Raw genomic sequence first — 20,907 nt, 5'->3', positions numbered from 1 at the left:
GAGAGCAGGTCATCTCGGTGCTGTCCAAGGCCAAAAACACAGCATCAGTGGGACCAGACAACATCCCAGATTGCCTTTTAAACAACTTAAAGTAGACCCACTTAGATCCCTGATTAAAAAGGCACAACAGTGAATGTACTTTCTGCTACAGCTGAGGAAGATCTACCTCCCACAGGAGCTGTTGATTCAGTTCTACACAGCATACAATGTGTGTTTTTAGCTCACCCATAACAGTGTGGTTGGATCTGTGTGTAAACATGACAAAAATAGGTTACATTGAATAGTCAGGTCTGCCGAAAATATCATTGGTGCTAGTTTGCCCTCCTTACAGGACCTGTACTATTCCAGAGTCATGAAACGGGCAGGGAAGATCATCACTGACCCTTCACATCCAGGCCACCATCTTTTTGAATTATTACCATTGGCCAGACATTATCGAATAATACGCACCAAAACAAGCTTATATAAGAACAGATGTTAAGTTGTCAATCTCGCCTTCATTCTTGCTTGATGGGTTCGGAGCCGATCCCTCGGCTCCGACTCGGCACTTGCTTTAGCTCGAGAACTCCTTTTACCAGCTCGAGGCAGCCCCATATCCCATGATGCAAGGCAGGAAGTACCCAGATCTCGTTTGCCGCTTCGCTTGGGAGGTCTTCTCTTTACCAGCTCCTGGTAAGTTGTTCACATTTGTGATATTTAAGCCCCTTTTTTAGTTAAAACTAATTTTTGATAGTTTAATTTTAAATTTAACCTTTTTCTGACAGAAATCCCTGTCTCTTTTAATTTTTAGTCAGTCAATTTTCCCTATCCCTTCCCCCCCCTGTTAGGGTGTGTGTGTTGGTGTTTTTTACTAAATACCTCTTGGTATTAGTTTAATTTAATTTGACTGGTGTGTGTGTCTGTTGTGTTTAGGCACCATGTCTAAGGAGAGGGTTTCAGGTTTTAAGAAGTGTGACTCGTGCTGTCAGAAGATGTCTCTGACAGACGGTCACACTTCTTGCCTGTACTGTTTGGGCCCTCTTCACCTGCAGGACTCCTGTGCTATTTGTCACTCCTTCAGCCAGAGAGTCCTGCAGGAGAGCAATAAGTTGATTCTCAGGGGTCTTCTTAAGCCGGAGGGCTCTCCGGCTAAGTCGGCCCCACAAAAATCAACCAAAACTGCCAAGGCCCAGGCTTCTGTTTCTAAGCCTGCGGCCTCGGCTCCGACTTCGTAGAGTCGAGATCGGCTCTGGCTGGAGCCGATTCTGGATCCACAAAGCTTTGGCCGATGGCTATCGGTGCCGAATCTGCTTTGACCACTGTGGTGTCGGCTCCGATCGGCTCCGACACCCACATGGCACGGGCATTGGTGTCGGCTCCGATCGGCTCCGACACCCATGTGGCACAGGCATCGGTGTCGGCTCCGGTCGGCTCCGACACCGTTACCTTGGTAGCTGTATCGGCTCGGCTGGAGCCGATACATCGAGACGTTCTGCCGGCTCCGAAATCGGTGCCGACAGGATCAGTAGTATCGGCTCCGATGGCCCATTCCAGGAAGAGGTCGAGGTCTCCTTCCTTGGAGCCGATACTTTCGGCTCCGGCTTCACCTCTTCTATCGGAGCGGAGCCATCGGAGCCGATCTTCAAGGTCATCCAGGTTGTCAGATCATGACCTAGAGAGAGTGGTCAGTAGATTGCTCAAGTCACAGGTACTGGCCCAAATGCTACACAGTCCGTCTCAGCAGACGACTGTTGGTCCACACCCCGTTACTGTTCCTCCTTCGACTCTACCCCAGAGTTTGGAGTTGGAGTCTTCGGGCATGGTTACTGCTACGGCTGGAGGACGGATACCTCCTTCTGTCCCTTCAGCCCCTACTCTTATCTCCTCTTCCTTAGAGGGATTCGGTGGTCGGGCTTCCATGGTCTCCTCCGAGGGGGTGAGTGGCATCGGACCCTTGTCCGAGCCCTCTCTTCCCCTTGGAGCCTCGGCCTTGGTGAGCTCGGCTCCGACATCTGCCTCGGAGACTTCCTTTTCGGTGGCCCCTGGAGTTCCTAGCTCTTCGGAGCGGGTTCTCTCGGACCTGCCTGGGAGGGGAGCATTCGAAGTGATGAAGAGTGTACTGGCCACTGGTATCAGTCAGCAGTCTCTTCCCGTAGCTCCTCCCTCTATTGTACCTGTTGACATCTCTGCCACTTCTCTTGCTACAGGACCCAGAGATCCTCCGCCTCAGGTTTCCCCATTGGGAATTACGCCCTCTTGCGAGGATTCTCCTGATGTTTCGGGAGATCCTCCTAGGAAGAGGACTTGTAAGAGGAAGCATGTAGACTCCCGAGTCTGTCACGTCGGATACTGACTTTGATGAGTCAGAGGGATCCCTAGATCCTCTCTGAGGATGTCTCCTTTTCAGACATCCTAGAACTTCTAAAACAGAGGGAAACTGGCCCACCAACAATCCCTCTGAGGATGAGTCAGTATACCTAGAGGCGTTTGGATCTCGGCCCTCCACCTCCTGGGCGTCTCCGCCTTTTGACCCCTTATGCAGGTTATTGCACGAAGGCGTGGACAGCTCCTGACTCTGTAGAGCCAGTCCCTAGGAGGCCTTCTAAATTTATCACTGCCCCTAGTGACAAACAATTCCTTACCAAGGGTGTCCCCGCTGATGCCATGGTGGTGGCTGCGGCCACCAAAAGGAACTTGCAGATCCTTCCGTGCCCGTCCATCCTCCTAATAAGGACTCTAGGACCATGGATAGGTACGGCAAGCGGATGTTTTCCTCAGCGACCTTTGCTATGCGTTCGCTGAATTATCTTTGTCACTTCACCAGACTCCAGAGAGATATCCTGAAGGAGCTGGGAGAAGTAGTTCAGGATCCTACAGCTGCAGGGGCTCAAGAAAAGATTGCTTCGCAGCTAGGAACCCTCAATTCCATTGCTAACTCCTCCATGCGGCTAATATCTTATGCTGCGGATGGAGCGAGTAGAGCCGCAGGCACAGGTGTGGCTCTTAGACGCCAAGCCTGGATGCGGCTATGTGATTTTATGGATCCCTTTAAGGCGTCCTTCACAAATTCTCCCTTTGATGGGTCAGCTTTGTTTGGCCCTCAGGTGAAGGAGACCTTGACCAGGTGTGAGCAGGACGGCAAGACTCTTTCTGCTGTTGGAGTCCGTTTTCCACCCCTTCTAGGCCTTATCCCAAAGGACAGAAGGGTGGGAAGATGTGGTTCCGTAAATCCCAAGGAGTCACGCCGATTCACATGGTCAGTTTACCCCTAGAGGCAGAGGGGTAACAACAACAGACGCTCTAGAGGCAGAGGGGTCCAAGAACCAGGGAAACAGGGAGCCTCTCTCTGATAAGCCCTTTCAGCATCCCTGAGGTGTTGCCCGGCTGTCCCTCCTTGGAGGCAGTCGGGAAGATTATCACTGTACCCAGAAGCCTGGCATTCCCTCACTCAAGACAGATGGGTACAGTCGATCATATCCAAGGGTTACATAATTCCTTCGAGGAAAGTCCCTTCCCTCAAGTTCCCTTCCAGATGTACCACCGGTCTAAGGGACATTGCAGAGTTAGAAATCGCAAAACTACTGCAAAAGAGCCATTCAGCCAGTTACAATAGACCATTCAGAGCCGGAATCTACTCAAGGTTCTTTTTGGTCCCCAAAGACGGGAGACTGGAGACCAATATTGGATCTCAGCAGACTCAACAAGTCTGTCAGGAAGACAAGATTCGAATGGTCACTCTTCAGTCAATTCTGCCCTTCTTACAGAAGGACAACTGGATGTGCTCAATAGATCTTCAGGATGCGTACTATCACATCAAAATTCACAGACGCTCCAGGAGATTTCTCCGCCGGCTGGGGTCCAGTCATTTCCAGTTCAGAGCCCTGCCCTTTGGTCTCACTACAGGCCCCAGAGTGTTCACCAAATGCATGGCAGTGGTCACGGCTCACCTGAGACGTCAAGGATTCCAGGTGTTTCCGTATCTCGACGACTGGCTCCTGTCAGCCACCACCAGGCATCAGCTTATACAAGCCAGGGATTACACAATAGACCTTTGTTCTCATTTGGGCATCTCAGTCAACTTGAAAAGTCATCCTTATCGCCCTGCCAGTCTATTACCTTCATAGGCGCAAACTTGAACACTGTTCGGATGTCAGCTACCCTTACAGAACAAAGAGTTTCAGACATTCAGACTCATGTCAGGATCATTCTGGCCAGCAAGAAAGTACAGGCCAGAATGGTTCTAAAGGTATTAGGTCTCATGGCTGCGGCCATTACTCTTCTCCCCCTGGCTCGATTCTACATGCGCCTCCTTCAGTGGATGCTGTTCACACAGTGGTCATACCAGCAACTCCCAATGCTTCACCAGATTCTGGTGACACAAACATGCAAAGAACATCTTGCTTGGTGGATCACATCGTCTCAGGTTCACCAAGGCAGGTGCTTTGTACCTTCGTCCCCGATAGCCACTGTCACCACGGATGCCTCCCTGATCGGGTGGGGGGGGTCATTATCAGGGCAGGATGGTTCATGGGACGTGGCAACCGTTCGAGTACCATCTGCACATAAATGTCCTGGAGATGAGAGCAGTGCTTTTAACGTTGCAAGCCCTCAACGACTTTCTTCCCGTAGGGACAATTGCAGTCCACACAGACAACATGTCTGTAGTTTGGTATATCAACAAACAGGGCGGAACCAAGTCCTACCCCTTGTGTCGAGAAGCTCAGACTATGGCAATGGGCGATCTCCTCTCATCGGTTTCTGGTAGCAACGCATATCCCTGGGAAAACCAACATTATAGCGGACAGATTGAGCAGAGCTATTCTCATGCCTCACGAGTGGTCTCTCAAGCAATCCATAGCGGAAGAGATTTTTCTGGAATGGGGTCGTCCATGTTGGGATCTTTCTGCTACTCCCCAAAACAGAAACTGTACAGACTTGTTCAGCCTCTTCCTCTATCAGGCCATCCCCCAGAGACACTCTGACCCAGGATTGGCCCCAGGGACTTGTTTATCCCTTCCCTGCATTTCCTCTGATCCCTCAGGTGATCCAGAAAGCTACCGTTTTGAGAGCCAAATTGATTCTCATTGCCCCTTACTGGCCTCGACAAGTTTGGTTCCCGTTCCTCCATCATCACCTTTTGGTGCAGCCGTGGCATCTGGACCCAGTGCCAGATCTACTGATTCACCAATCCGGTCAGCTGCACCGGTCAATCCCTTCTCTCAACCTCACAGCATGGTTGCTCCACTTCCTTCCCTAGCCAGGCTTCCTTTGATCTCTAACCCAGTTAGAGATATCATAGTAACTTCACTAAAATCCTCTACCAGGAGGATTTACACGAGCAAATGGAAGCGTTTCTCTTATTGGGCTAAGGCCCAAAATATTGATCCTTTTACTGCCCTGTTCAGGCAGTTCTGGACTTCTTAGCAGAGATTTTTCATGCAGGCTCCTCTTCTTCCACAGTCAGAGTTCAGTTGGCTGCTATTTCTAATTTTCATGTTGGGATAGCAGATCATAATATTATGTCCCATAGGCTCTGCAGGGCCTTCTTGAAAGGAATTTTCCTACTAAAGCCTCCAATCAGGAATCCTCCTCCTCAGTGGGATCTAAATTTAGTGCTGACATCCTTGATACTTCCCCTTGAGCCAGCTGTTTCTTGTTCCCTGAAATATCTTTCTTGGAAAACTTTATTCCTAGTGGCTATTACATCTGCCAGGAGGGTGTCTGAACTTCATGCTCTTTCAGTTCGACCCCCCTATTTGATTTTTCATAAAGACAGAGTATCCTTGAGAACTAATCCATCCTTTTTACCTAAAGTCGCTTCAAAAAACAATCTGAATCAATCCATTGATCTCCCCGTATTTTTTCCTAACTATTCAGATAGAGCTGAACAAAAGCTACATTATCTTGACGTCCACCGTCAGCTCAGATATTATTTGGACAGAACAAAAAAATTTAGAAAATCTGATCAACTTTTTGTTTCCTATGCGGATAATAAAAAAGGCCTACCTGTTTCTAAAGTGACTTTGTCCAGATGGCTTTCTTCGGTCATCACTGAAATTTATACGATCAGGGGAAAACAGCTGTGCTCAAAACCTAAAGCACATTCAACTAGGAGTTTAGCTACTTCTACAGCTTTTCAAGCTAGACTACCTTTGGACACTATTTGTGCAGCGGCCACTTGGGCCACTCCTCACACTTTTGTTTCCCATTACAAATTGGACTTGGCCTCCAGGGACAGAGCCAGTTTTGGCTCTACAGTCCTCAAGAGTTTGTTCCATTGAGCCACCCAGGATAGAGGTGCTAGGGGCGGTCCCATCAAGCAAGAATGAAGGCGAGATTGACAACTTAACATTAAGAAGTTATGTACCTACCATAACGTTCCATGTTAGTTGTCTTCTCTCGCCTTCTTTCTTGCGACCCTCCCTCCTTCCCCTGGCCTGGACAGACCTTGTATAAGAAACTATTATGCTAAAGACCATTCAGACCTGGTCCTTTTTCCATCTGTAAGTTTCTTCTTCCTTTGGGAAGTATTTTATGCTTGGTGTTATTGCCCTTTGTCAACAAACGAGATCTGGGTACTTCCTGCCTTGCATCATGGGATATGGGGCTGCCTCGAGCTGGTAAAAGGAGTTCTCGAGCTAAAGCAAGTGCCGAGTCGGAGCCGAGGGATCGGCTCCGAACCCATCAAGCAAGAAAGAAGGCGAGAGAAGACAACTAACATGGAACGTTATGGTAGGTACATAACTTCTTATTTTTTCCACAGGCCATCAAGTTCATAAATGGTTAATTCAGTTTTTTGGCTGAGTATTCTTTTTCCCAAGCCTCCGAGGGTTCTACAGTATTGTTTACTTATTGTTAATACTTGTTTCTCTCAGAGTTTATTTCAGTATTTCTTGCACTGAGTTGTACTTTGCACCTTGTACATATACATGTATGTATCTTTACATTTTTTGCCTTGTTTTTAATAGTTGTATGTATGTTATGTAATCATATTTGGAGAGTCATCGAAACCGGAGTGATATTCTTTGTATGAGTGCATGTTTGGCCAATAAATGTGATTCTGATTAACCATGGCCTGCGAACTGGCTATGTTCCGGCAGAATAGAGGACAGCAACTGTAATCCCTCTGCACAAAGGGGGACCATCAACCGACCCTAGGAATTATAGGCCCATAAGCTTGACTAGCCTCATATGCAAGGCCATGGAAAGAAGCATTATGGACCTTATTAACAAGGACATAATGTAATCTCCAAACTCTGGACCCAGCCCAGTTCAGATTCATTTAACCTTGTTAAACATGGTTGACTTCTTTGAGAAAGTCACCAAGTCCCTGGACGAGGGAAAGAGTGCATACTGCCTATCTTGACCTAGCCAAGACATTTGACACAATCCCCCACTCGGGTATTATAGAGAAAGTCTCCAATTTGGAATTAGCCCCAACATTACCACATGAGCAGCCAGTAGTTTTGGTTGTACTGATGCTGTGACTGGGGCAGCTGACAGTTCGAACTGTGTCTGTAAAGGATCTTCCTTTAAGGATGAGTTTGAACAGGCTGTTGTAAATGCCTCCTTCTCCTGAGTGAGGGGAGAGAGTTCTCTGTAGTTGCTGAACCCTGATGAGGGACCTTGAGATGCCTTCTGGCAAGAGGATCATTCTCCAGGCAGTCCCATTTTTTTCTTTTTTTTCTCTTTAGTAAAAAGTAGATCCCATTTGGGATGTGGAGGTTTCTCAAGGAGTCAGATTTTGGTGTCTCCAACCAGTATCTGAATGCTGTCCATCTTTGGCTGTTTTGAGTGTGAAAGATTAGATGTCCTTCAAGGATGCATCTGCAGTCTTTACAAATGGGTTGTCCTGTCGTCAGACAGCCCTTCGGTCGGCCGGATTCCAAAGTCTGGGTCTGGCTTCGGCTGGTGTCGCACTTCACCCGACGTCATTGCGGCAGTTCTTCGGGTATAAAGGCATCAGCCGACGCCATTTTCCTCAGTCTTTCTTGCCGCGTGGCGCCCGAAGCAGAAGCTGTTCGCAAGTGCCGGTCGGTCAGATCCAGAGATTACTACTACCGAATACTACTTCGAAGACTTCTATAAAGCTAAGTACCCCGTTGGGGACTCTTTCTTGCCTCAGCCGATGTCAGAGAAAGTTAATAACTGTTTATCTTGTGGGAAACAAATACCTCATAAAGATTTCCACTCCTATTGCATACATTGTTTAGGCCCAGACCACGACGTAGCAGCTTGTCTAGCCTGTGCTTCTTTTAACCGGCGGACGCTTAGATGTCGCTCGGACTTTGCTGAACAGATTTTCGGCTCCGATTTTGCCTACATTATGCCGTCGGATCCTCCGGCTACGCAAATAACCAAAAGCGAAAGAAAGGACCGACACTCGCGGTCCGCGGTTTCGGCCGAAACCGCGGTTAAGCAAACCACGAGTGTCTCGGTTTCGGCCGAAACCGAGCAAGCGGTTCTTTCTTCAGCCGATAACTTGCCTTCTACCGAGGCCACTTCTATCCTGGTAGAAACGGCTTCTGAAATCCAACCTTCTGTTGCGATTTCACAGGATTTATCAGACACCATTCCCCTAGATATTTCTACCCCTGCACGTGGAGCTGCTAGGCCTCCTCCAGCTATGTCTATTAAGGCCTTTGCCAGGGCTAAAGCAGCCAAAGCTTCAAAACCTGTGCCTGCCAAGCCCCCCTCTCACAGGCCCAGCAGCAGCTCCCATATGCTTTCTTTGGCAGAGGATCTCATCTCTTTAATTCGTGGATCCCAGCCTCATCCAGACAGGGCCTCTCTCCCTCCTCCAGAAAAGAGGCCTAGAGCAGAGCCCCCTGAGCCAGTAGCCACAGATGATTCCTCTGATGACTCAGAACATACAGACCCTCCTGAGGCTTCTTATTCTCCTTACGAAGACTCTGATGCTGAGGAGTCCATCCCTTCAGCCTCTCCTCCTGAGGAATTTTCCTTTGGGGAAACATTGCATGCTATGAGGGAACAATTTCAGTGGCAGGGCCAAGATTTCTCAGACTCTAGAAAAAGGCTTAGGACCTTTCTACACTTGCCTCAGCATAGGCCTTTAGCTATACCTCCAGTTCTATCTGTTGTTGATGATGCATTTAATGATGCTTGCACTACTCCTGATACTTTACCTCCGGCTCCTGCTAAGCCCGATAGGTACTACAGGGTCCCGGACACTCATCACCATTTATATAAGGCCCCTTTTGCAGATCCAGAGACTATCTCCCAGGGCCCTAAAGCTGTAGCAGCTACTTCTTCTAAAACCCCTCCCCTCTGAAAGGGAATCCAGGTCCTTAGAGAGATGGGCTAAAAAAGTTTACACCTCTGCTACTTTGTCAGCTAGAGCTTTGAACTGCCAATTTCATATGATTCAATATCAAGAGTTTATGCTTGACCAGTTGACTAAAAACTGTCCTCTGAAGAATCTTTAGATAAAAGTATGTTCAAGAAATGTTACATAACATACAGCAGGTTAGTAACCATTCTTTAAAATGTGGCTATGATGCACTGGAGGCTTCCTTTAGATCAGCCATGACTGGCACAGTTATCAGGAGGCATGCATGGTTAAAAGAACAGGCATTACCAGACCATGTCAAATCTAAGCTTTTGGATGCACCTATGGACAAGGTCAATTTATTTGGTGCCCCCGCACAGCAGGTACTAAAAAAGATGGAAGAGAAAGCAAAATCTGTGCAAACAGTAAAAGATTTCTTACAAGTTCAACCTCCAAGGTTTAGCAGGAATTGGCCCTCCAAGAATTGGTCCTTTCCGTACTCCTCTAAGGCACAAAGAGGCAGGAATAGGCGCTCTAGAGGCAGAAACCAATCCAGGGGTGCCTACAGGGGTCGCCAGTGGCAGGGTAACAATCAACGAGGCACGGATACAGCCACCACCACTACAACAACTCAATCACAGTGACTTGGCGGTGGCACCTACCAGGGAACAACTAGAAGCACCCTTAGGCGGAAAGCTAACATTATTTTCAAAAAACTGGCACTGCATTACAAGAGAAAAATGGATTTTGCAGACTATAGACAAAGGTTACAGGTTCCATTTCCATACACTACCAGGAAAGAGAGGAATGCCAAACCTACCACCTTCTCAAAGGGCAGAAGCTCTAAAACAAATATCTCAATTATTAAGGATGCGTGCTGTGGAAAAGGTACCATTTATGGAGCAAGGGAAGGGATTTTACTCCAGGCTCTTCCTGGTACCAAGAAAAGAAAACAAATGGAGGCCTATTCTAGACATGTCCGCTTTAAACACAGTCCTCATTGTTCCAAAATTCAAAATGCTGACCCTACAGCAGCTTCTTCCCATGCTGGGCAAGGAGTCTTGGCTGGTAACTCTAGATCTCAAGGAGGCATACCTGCACGTCCCCATAAGAACAATTTGCAGAAGATACCTCAGATTTCTTGCAGGATCAGAGCATTATCAATTCTCAGCATTGCCCTTTGGCTTATCTACTGCGCCCAGAGTGTTCACGAAATGCCTGGCATCAGTAATCGCTCATTGCAGACTTCAGGGAATTCAAATCTATCCCTACCTGGACGACTGCCTGATACAAGTGGACAACAAAAACAAATTAACAGAAGACTTACAAAGAGTCATCTACCTGCTGCAAGCCCTGGGATATACAGTCAATACAAAAAAGTCAAGGCTGATTCCATCCCAAATAATAACCTTTCTGGGTGCAGAACTGGACACATCAAAACAAATGGCATTTCTAACTGCAGAAAAGAAAGAGCAACTTCCTCTCTACTTCTTGGCATTAACAAAGCAGAGCCATCTAACTGCAAGAAAAGTGCTACAAGCTCTAGGCTTCATGGCATCCTGCATAATACTGGTCCCTCATGCCAGGCTTCATATGAGAAAGCTACAGTGGTACCTAAAAAATTTGTGGTCTCAGCACAAGCACAGCCTAGAAACCAAAATTCCAATGATCCCATGCCTGAAGCAAGAGTTCTTATGGTGGGCTCAGGCCTGTCAATCAAACACAGGACTGCCCTTCTGCAAAAGTCAACCAAGACAAACTATCACGACAGATGTCTCAGACCCCGGTTGGGGGGCACACATGATGGACAAGTGCATTCAAGGCCTATGGACAAGACCAGCTGCATCTGCACATAAATCTAAAAGAAATGATGGCAGTAAAATTGGCAATCCAGGCATTCAGACCTCTTCTCCAAGAAGGCCAGTTGATGATAAGGACAGACAACACCACAGTTATGTGGTACATCAACAAACAGGGAGGCACACACTCATACCCCCTATGCCGGCTGGCACTGGACCTATGGGATGTGGCTCTGAGCTACAACATTCAGTTACAGGCAATTTATGTACCAGGGAAGGAAAACATTCTAGCAGACATATTAAGCAGAACTACAACAGATGCCCACGAATGGATGCTGCATCCGGACATTTTCAAAACCATCACAAGAGAATGGGGATTACCACAAATAGACTTGTTTGCATCCCCATGCAATCACCAGTTGAAGAAATTCTGCCCAAGGACTTACCACCCACTTGCTTGGAAGGGTGGACTCCCTATCCTTCAGTTGGAAAAGCCTGACAGCATACGCATTCCCACCACTTCCTTTGATGCACAAGGTGCTTCTCAAGATCAAAGAGGAACGTCCGAGGATCATTCTGATAGCCCCAGACTGGCCAAGACAACATTGGTATTCACTGCTGAGGAACATGTCCCGGGAACGAATATGGAAACTGCCCCTGATCCCATTACTGCTGACACAGAACAACTACAACATTCTGCATCCAAACCTAAAAACTCTGCAGCTAACTGCCTGGAACATTACATAACAGCAATTAACCCAAATTTATCCCAAAGGGTTAAAGACATAATCCTGGAGGCTCGTAGGCCTTCAACAAGAAAGAATTATGCAGCAAAATGGAAAAGATATCTCATCTGGAGTACTGCAAAGGGGCAAGATGTGACACTGGTGAACATAGCCAACATCCTGGAGTACTTGGCGGAGCTCTTCCATACAGGCCTGTCCTATTCCTCCATCAAGATACATGCATCAGCTATTTCAGCAGAATACAGCTTGAATCCTCCTGTCTTCTCGCATCCTCTGCTCAGACAGTTTCTGAGGGGAATTAAAAATGTAAAACCTCCCAGGAAACCTCCATTGCCAGCATGGGACTTGAACTTTGTGCTAGAAAAGCTGACTCTACCTCCTTTCGAGCCAGCAGCTACAGCAGAATTGCAATACTTATCCTGGAAGACTGCTTTCCTACTGGCAATAACTTCAGCAAGAAGGGTCTCTGAAATACAGGCATTAATGGCAGTACAACCCTTCCTGATCTTCCATCAAGATAGAGTGTCCTTGAGAACAAATCCTACATTTATGCCTAAGGTGGTATCCAGAGTCTCTTTAAACCAGGCTATCCACCTTCCTACATTCTTCCCCAATCCACAGAACAGGGGAGAAAAGCTCTTACATACCTTGGATGTACACAGACAATTACGCTACTACCTGGACAGGACAAAAAACAATAGAAAAACTGACCAGCTTCTGGTAGCTTATGCAACAGGAAAAGAAGGAAAACCAATTTCTAAACAGACAATCTCCAAATGGATAGGAAATTGCATTAGATTTTGTTACTCCTACCATGGAAAGAAAACTCCAGAGAACATCAGGCCTCACTCCACAAGGGCCACAGCCACTACCACAGCTTTCTTACGAGGAGTGGCTACCAAGGACATTATAGAGGCTGCTACTTGGACCTCCGTGCATACATTTGCCAAGCATTATAACTTACCTCTATACTCTAGATCCCGTGCTGGTTTTGCCACTGCTGTTTTGCAAGGGATCCTGACTACATCATAATCTATTCTCATTTCCTCCTCCCCTAGTTTAGCTATGGTATTCTACCCATTTGTAAAGACTGCAGATGCATCCTTGAAGGACATAGTACAGTTTTGTACCTACCATAAATGTAGATGTCCGAGAGGAATGCATCTGCAGTCAGGATTACCCACCCTCCTTCCCTCTGAGGTACTCCTAGGGTACTTACCAATCTTCAGCTAGCTTGGGGGGGATCTATTATGGTGTATTTGTTTGTATATATGTACATACATGTTTATTTTGTGTGTTTGCTCTCTACTATTTGGAAACTTTGGCATTTATCCAAATTTAGCCAACCAAGAGGGCACCTGGCATCTGGGGCAAGAAACACTGAGGAAAATGGCGTCGGCTGATGCCTTTATACCCGAAGAACTGCCGCAATGACGTCGGGTGAAGTGCGACACCAGCCGAAGCCAGACCCAGACTTTGGAATCTGGCCGACCGAAGGGCTGCCTGACGACAGGACAACCCATTTGTAAAGACTGCAGATGCATTCCTCTCGGACATCTACATTTATGGTAGGTACAAAACTGTACTTTCTCAGACTTATCCCCATTCTGAAGAGCAGCCATAAAAGACTGATGTGCAGTTGACATTTTACACATGTCCATGTCTTTGAACTCTTGAATTCTGCTACAGAAGGGTTGCAGTATAAAACCAAGCATCTTTATGGAGCTGTTGAGACTCCCTACAGTTTTTTTGAGGAGTAAAATCTTAAGAGACTCCTCTCTTTCAGAATGACACCAGTGGTTTTACTCCTGCCTTTTTAAGTTGCAAAGCGAAAAAAGTACTTCTATCCTATCCTGTAACTCCTTGAATTCATCAAGCTTGTCTAGTACCACAAAATCCTCACTGTGAGCTTGCAGTGGGTCATGCCTTCTGCGGTAGGATGCCTGGATGGCATCACTAGAGAGGGTAGAGGTTTGTTTTTATAACAGTAGCTGGAGAAATTATGTTCAGTGCAAAATGCTGATGTTTTATCTCACTGTTAGAGGGTTTATCACTGTGCTAGTTATTAGTGGAGACCTTGTTGAAGGATCTCCATGATTTACTTTTTCTGGACAGTTGACTTTTGGTAGCCCTGTTGACAGACTTTTGGTAACTTCCTTGTCCAAGCCACTTCTCTGTTTGCAGAACTTAGCAATGTCGATAAACAGAGATATCCTTTCTGAACTAGTAACTTAATTACCTTCACTAGAACAAGTGGCTTTGGTGGAGCAAAGACTGCAGTGTAGGAGGTGTATCTGTCTGTCTGTCTGTGTGTGTGTGTCTGTGTGTGTGCATGTGTGCTTGTGTCTGTGTGCCACTTAACTTCCACTTCATCCAGTACTGTCTTTTTAGCAGCTTTTGTTCTGTGATTTCATGGAACCATTCAGTCATTGAAATAGGACTTAAAAGATATTGATCATGTCCAATCTTTTCATTGCGTAATCTCATAGAAGGGATGCCTTTTGACTTTGCACAAGATAATTAATTGCACGCTTAGAACTTAAAATTGTTCATAGAAAATTGAATTGTTGATCCAGCTGCATTTTTAAATCTTAGGCTTGTGTCTTAAAATGAACTTGTTCTAGTGGCTGGATTTCATTCAGAATCGGTGATCATTTTTTTGCCCCAGAGGTTGTTGTGAGCAGCATACATATAGGTACTTAAAACTCTAGATGCGTTCTCCTTCACTGTGCTTGTGCAACAGGCAGTGGTGGATTGGTGCACCATATGTGCATCACAAAGCTCTTACTTACATTCTCTGTTTCTGCAACCTATCTGAGATATGCAGGCATGATGAGCATTGTCATCTCTCTATATATTCTGTACTATCAGTGTGGTTTATTGGGTTTATTGCTTTTTATTTCACATGACAGTTTACTTTTCTTGTCACTAACCCTTTAGCCCTTCCCATGTTTTTTTTTTCCATTGTCAACAGACACAAAGTAGCAAGAGGTCCTGGCAGTTCTGGTGTCGATCCTTCTTACCACAGACTGGCTTTTCATGGTTATGGCCATTTCATGGACATTGATTTCTCCAGTTTAAAGATTTAAGTTGCAAATTATTGAACTGATATAGTAATGATGCAGTTAATGATGAAAATGTTTAAGATAGTTGCATATTTCTTAACATTATTGAAAGTTTTTCTGATATTTTATTTGTTTATGTTATTTCCAGGCTTCCTTTTCTTGAATATGCTGTTCATACAGAGAGGGCGGCATGAGACAACATGGACCATTTTACGAAGGTTTGGCTATGATGACGAACTGGAGCTTACTGATGACTATCTTTACCCACAGTGCGTATTTAACTTTGCTTTGCATTTTCCCATTGCTATCCTTTCAAGACCTTTAACTTGCATGATTTTGCACATACCTTTTAATTTGTATATTGTAAAGTTGCCTTTAGGGGTCTGCTATCTGCAGATTTGGCTTTGTGTTTTACTCTGGTAAAATATATTGGAGTCGATAACACTGATGATGCAATATGTTACTATATTATGCATTAGAAATCCTTTACCAGTTGATAGGTGAAAAATAACAGAAACATCACCTGATGCAGTTGTTTACATATAAGTGAACAGTATCTGAAAGGTTTGGGTTGCCCACATGAATTTTTTATATCAAGTTCTAGAAGTTATTGTTCACAGTTACACAACCACACACATGCCCAGGCCTGTCCCCACTTCTACAGGACTCTGCCTGATGGCTCCATTGGCTATACCCAGTTAGCCAGTTTATTTCTTGTAATGAGAGCTAGACATCTCCAGGCTGAGGAAGAGTTCTGTGGCCTGCTTATTCCTGGCCAAACAACCCCATCAGGCCCAATCATTCCCCAAGAATAAGACTAATGTTGCTAGGAAGTGGGACAGCTAGCAGCAGTCACTCACTCCCATCTTCCCTGGCCCATTCCCTTCAGCATCTATGCAGGTAATTGAACATAGCTTGCCTTGGTCGCAGTCATGACTTCATGCATCTGTGCCTATAAGTGAGCTTAGGTGCTAGAAATTGTGGAAAAAATTTACTCCGTTGTTGGGTTTGAGGGCCAGTTTCATCTGTGCAGTTTTTCACTATTTGACGTATGAGTTTGTATTGTTTTCTATCCTATTGATTAATTTCATAGAGAACTATTTTGTATACACAGGTAGACTCCTTTATTGTATCTCGTTTCTTTGCTGTAGGGTGCATTATGTCCATAATGAAGCACACTGTGTATTATCTGAGACTAGACTGTTGAGCTTGGCCACAGCTGAGACAAACAGTGTCTGCACTTCTTCCAGATGGAGAGCCTTTGACCAACAGTCATAAAGCTAGGAAAATCTCTTGGAGGGATTGCAAACATAGAAACCCAAAATGTCAGTAATTATGGAACCAACAGGCAGGGAATCTGAGGCCATAGTGACTCCGTGCCAGTCTAGTAGGGTCTTGACAACATCATCCCTGGCAAGGAGTTGCTTCATCTGTCTTAGCTACTCAGGAGGCAAACACTGAGATCACATACTTTACCCTTCATCAGACATCACCAGTATTTGCTTCATCTCCCAGGTCTGGTGCTAGTTCCCTTATAATCATGACAAACATCAACCCTTACAGTTCTATTTTGCATCACAAAAGTGTCTATTCCAACATGATATCCCCATTATTTAAGTGCACAAGCTGGCACAGGCTTACTTGTTATGTCCCCTTCTGCCCAGACTACAAAGTAGTTTCCACTGCCACCAACCACTCTTATCAACTACTTAAGGCCCTTTACGCAGTAAGATTGCACACTCTTTGTTATGTTACTATTAATCCAAATGGTAGTCTGACCAAGACTTGCAAGGCTATGTAGGAGTGACCTGTACAGTCTCACCAAAGGCATATGCAAGTACTCTCAGAGCTTAAATATGTCTCACAAATATCAGCCACAAAGGTTTAAATATATTTAATAATAAGTAATAACAGAACAAGACAATACTCAGTAAATCAACACAGTAACTTCAGAGTTCAAAATCAAAGGAAATATTGTAAAACAACATTGCAGGACAGTCTCAAATACAGAAAACGTCTAAACTAATCTTTTCTATATTCCTATCTATATCTAAAAGAGATACTGTGCTCTAAATCTAACTTACAGCAAGGCAAGTGCAGATGGTAATGATGAGTGGATGATGTTCATCGTGTTTCACTGTTGCAGTCATTACACTTGGGTTATCCTGCTGGCAGGCTATCCACAGTTGGCCTGAATTCCAAAGTCCTGGTCCGGGGTCGGTTGCTGTCACCTCTTCCCTGACGTCATTGCACCAGGGGTATATAAGATGCAGCCGACGCCATTTTCTTCGGTATTTCTTGCCACGTGGTGCCTGAAGCAAAAGCAGTTCGCAAGTGCCGGTCAGCCGACTCCTGAGATTTTCGAAATTGAATTTCAGATCCAAAGTCTTCAATAAAGCTAAGTACCCCGTTGGTGAAACTTTTTTCTTGCTCCAGACTGATGTCAGAAAAGTTAACAATTGTATTTCTTGTGGGAAGCAAATACCTCATAAGGATTTTCATTCTTACTGTATTCCTTACCTAGGCCCTTACCACGACGTTGCTAGTTGTCAGTTTTGTGCTAGATTTAACCAACATACTATTAAGCGTCGGTACGATTTTGCATTTCATTACTTTGGCCGAAGGTTTAACTGTATAATGCCGTCAGAACAGCCGACGACCGGAGTTCATAAAAAGCGCAAGGAAAAAGAAAAGGACAGGCATCCGAGGTCCAAAACCGACAAAGCCTCCTCTAGGCCAGTCGCCGGTTCTCAGTGAGGAGCTTTCGCAGTCCCTGACACCCGCTACCTCAGAGCCACAGGCTGCCTCCGACTCCCAAGTGGAGACAACTAGGCCTCTGGATACTCAAGGTATTGGGCCTGCAGAAACTAGTCCCTCAGATGGGTCCGGAGCCGCTGAGCAGGCATCTGCTTCTGAGGGTGTTTTCAGACCTACACAGCTTTATATCAAGCCAACTTCAGCATCCAAGACAAAGACTAAAACAGCTTTGAAGACAAAGAAACAAGTACAGCATTCTCCTGGACAGACGTCCATGCCTAAGAAACAGATGCTCAAAATGGCTGAAGACCTAATTACTTTGATCAGGGGTTCCCATCCCCCTCTTAATAAAAGGCCTAGGCAAGACACTGAATATGATTCCCCTGATCAGGTTTCCATTTCATCTGACTCCTCTTCAGAACAGGGATATTCTCTTCCTCCCTATGAGGACTCTGATGCTGAAGAATCTATCCCTTCAGCCTCTCCTCCTGAGGACTATTTTTTGGGGGAAACCCTGCACACCATGAGGGAGCATTTCCACTGGGAGAGCCAAGATTATTCAGAATCTAAGAAAAGGCTCAGAGATTTTCTTTTATTGCCTCAACACAGACCTCTTGCTATTCCACCTGTACTAGACATTGTAGATGATGCATTTTCAGAGACCAGTCTGTCTCCTGATTCTTTAACCCCTGCACCAGTTAAGCCAGATAAGTACTACAGGGTTCCAGATTCACATACATTTCTGTATAAAAACCCTGCTGCTGACCCAGAAACTATATCTCAGGGTCCCATATGGGTCAAGGCTTCCACTGCAAAAAACCCTGTCCCCTCTGATAGGGATTCTAGAGCACTGGACAGATGGGGAAAAAAGTTTACACCTCTGCTACTTTGGCTGTAATGGCTTTAAATTGCCAGTTTCATATGCTTAAATATCAGCAATACCTAATGTCTCTGCTAAAACAGAAAATGCTGACAAACTCTGAATGTCCTGAAAACAAGGAAATGCAGGATTTATTGCATGCAGCTGAACAATTGGGAAAGCATACTTTGCAATGTGGTTTTGATTCACTAGAGGCCTCTTGCAGGGCCACTGTTACAGGCTCTGTCATTCAAAGGCATGCTTGGTTAAAGGAACAGAATCTGCCTGATCATGTTAAAGCAAAATTATTGGATGCCCCATTACAGCATGATACTTTGTTTGGTGTTAAGGCAGAAGAGGTGTTAAAGAAAATGGAGGATAAAGCGAAATCTATGCAGACAGTAAAGGATTTCCTACAGGTTCAGCCACCCAGATTTAGCAGGAACTAGCATTCTAAGAATTGGTCCTTTCCGGTGTCAGACAGGCCACAAAGAGGCAGATACAGACGCCCTAGAGGCAGATCTCAGCCCCAAGGCTCATACAGGCCTAAACAATGGGGTGCTTCTACCTCCAAAAGCGGAGAAGACAAATCACAACCATATAGGAAACAGTCCCAATGATTTCCCACTGCCAATGCCAAGCACTTATCTTTTGGCAGCACCCTTAGGGGGAAAGCTAGCACTTTTTTCACAAAATTGGCACATGATCACCCAGGACAAATGGGTACTGAATATTTTTTCTCAGGGCTACAGGTTCCACTTTCACACCCTTCCAAAGGCAAAAGGTATGCCAGACCTGCCACACAATCAATGGGTAGAGACACAAAAGCAAATTTCATCTCTCATGGACATGAGGGCTATTCTGCGAGTACTACAGCAAGAGCAGGGACAAGGGTTTTACTCAAGGCTTTTCTTGATACCCAGAAAGGACAAAGCATGGAGACCAATGCTGGACCTGTCTATTCTAAATACTTTTCTGGACGTTCCAAAATTCAAAATGTTGACACTGCAGCAACTTCTGCCCACGCTGGGCAAGAAGGCTTGGCTCGTAACATTGGACCCGAAAGAGGCATACCTGCATGTCCCAATTCGACAATCTTGCAGAAGATACCTCAGATTCATAGCTGGCTCAGTGCACTACCAATTTTCTGCACTGCCATTTGGCTTATCTACTGCGCCCAGGGTCTTCACAAAATGCCTGGCACCAGTAATTGCATTTTGCAGACAAAGAGGAATTCAAATATATCCCTACTTGGATGACTGCCTTATTCAAGCAGAGAGCAAGGACATTCTACTAAAGCATCTGGCGTTTGTAAAAAGATTACTAATTTGCCTAGGGTACACAGTAAAAGAAAAGAAATAAAAACTAGTACTCTCTCAAGAGATATTATTCCTGGATGCAAGCTTAAATACAACTGCCCAGATGGCTTATTTCACGCCAGACAAACAAAGGCAACTGACTTATTACTTCGAAAAGATGGCAACAAAAACCCAGTTACCTGCAAGAAAAATTCTGCAGGCTTTGGGCTTCATGGCATCCTGCATTCTGCTAATTCCATATGCAAGACTGCATATGAGGAAGCTACAGTGGTATCTAAAAAGTGTTTGGACTCAACATTGCCACAGCCTGGAAACATTAATTACCCTCATTCCCTGCCTGCAACAGGAGTTTCGATGGTAGGCACTGGCCTGTCTCCACAACAAGGGACAGTCATTCACTTTACCCACATCCAGGCAGAAACTAACAACAGATGCATTGGATTATGCCTGGGGGGCACACATGGCAGGAAAATGTATTCAGGGCATGTGGCCCGCAAGCCAAATGCATCTTCATTTCAATCAAAAAGAGATGCTTGCTGTACAGAATGCCCTGACAGCCTTCAAGGATGTACTCCATCCAGGACAACTATTGCTAAAGACGGACAATACTACAGTCATGTGGTACATAAACAAGCAAGGGGGCACACATTCCTACCCCCTCTGTAGGCAAGCCATGACTTTGTGGAACACAGCATTGACCTATCAAGTGCATCTGCAAGCACAATTCCTGCCAGGAAAGACAAATACTCTGGCAGACGAACTAAGCAGAAACCTCATGGACCCTCACGAGTGGAAACTAGATCCACAAGTCTGCAGCATGATAACAAGGAAATGGGGATGCCCAGACATAGATCTATTTGCCTCCCCTCCCAACTGCCAACTACAGAGATTCTGCACAAGGACTTATCACACACAAGCATGGAAGGTGGATGCTCTATCATTCAGCTGGAAAACCCTAACAATATATGTCTTTCCTCCACTGCCTCTCCTCCCCAAGGTACTCCTAAAGGTCAGACAAGAGAAGCCAAAAATGATACTGATTGCCCCAGACTGGCCACGCCAGCACTGGTACCCAATCCTAAAGAGCTTGTCTC

The 20,907-nt window shown here is 45.6% G+C and overlaps 1 protein-coding gene across 1 annotated transcript in view; it reads left to right on the top strand.

The window, feature by feature from the left end:
- LOC122816485 (mitochondrial Rho GTPase 2-like) overlaps positions 1–20,907 on the top strand; it is a gene marked incomplete in the record, with an annotated part of 1,688,264 nt that overhangs the window by 1,050,436 nt on the left and 616,921 nt on the right. Inside the window, 1 exon segment of the mRNA XM_044089310.1 lies at positions 15,027–15,147. Coding sequence (XP_043945245.1) covers positions 15,027–15,147 — 121 coding nt within the window.

This window comes from Protopterus annectens, chromosome 12.part0 (genome assembly GCF_019279795.1).
Source record: "Protopterus annectens isolate FY-2018-M chromosome 12.part0, PAN1.0, whole genome shotgun sequence".
Lineage (NCBI taxonomy): Eukaryota > Metazoa > Chordata > Ceratodontiformes > Protopteridae > Protopterus > Protopterus annectens.
The sequence above is the reverse complement of the archived record's forward strand: the minus strand, read 5'-3'. Positions and strand labels throughout refer to the sequence as shown.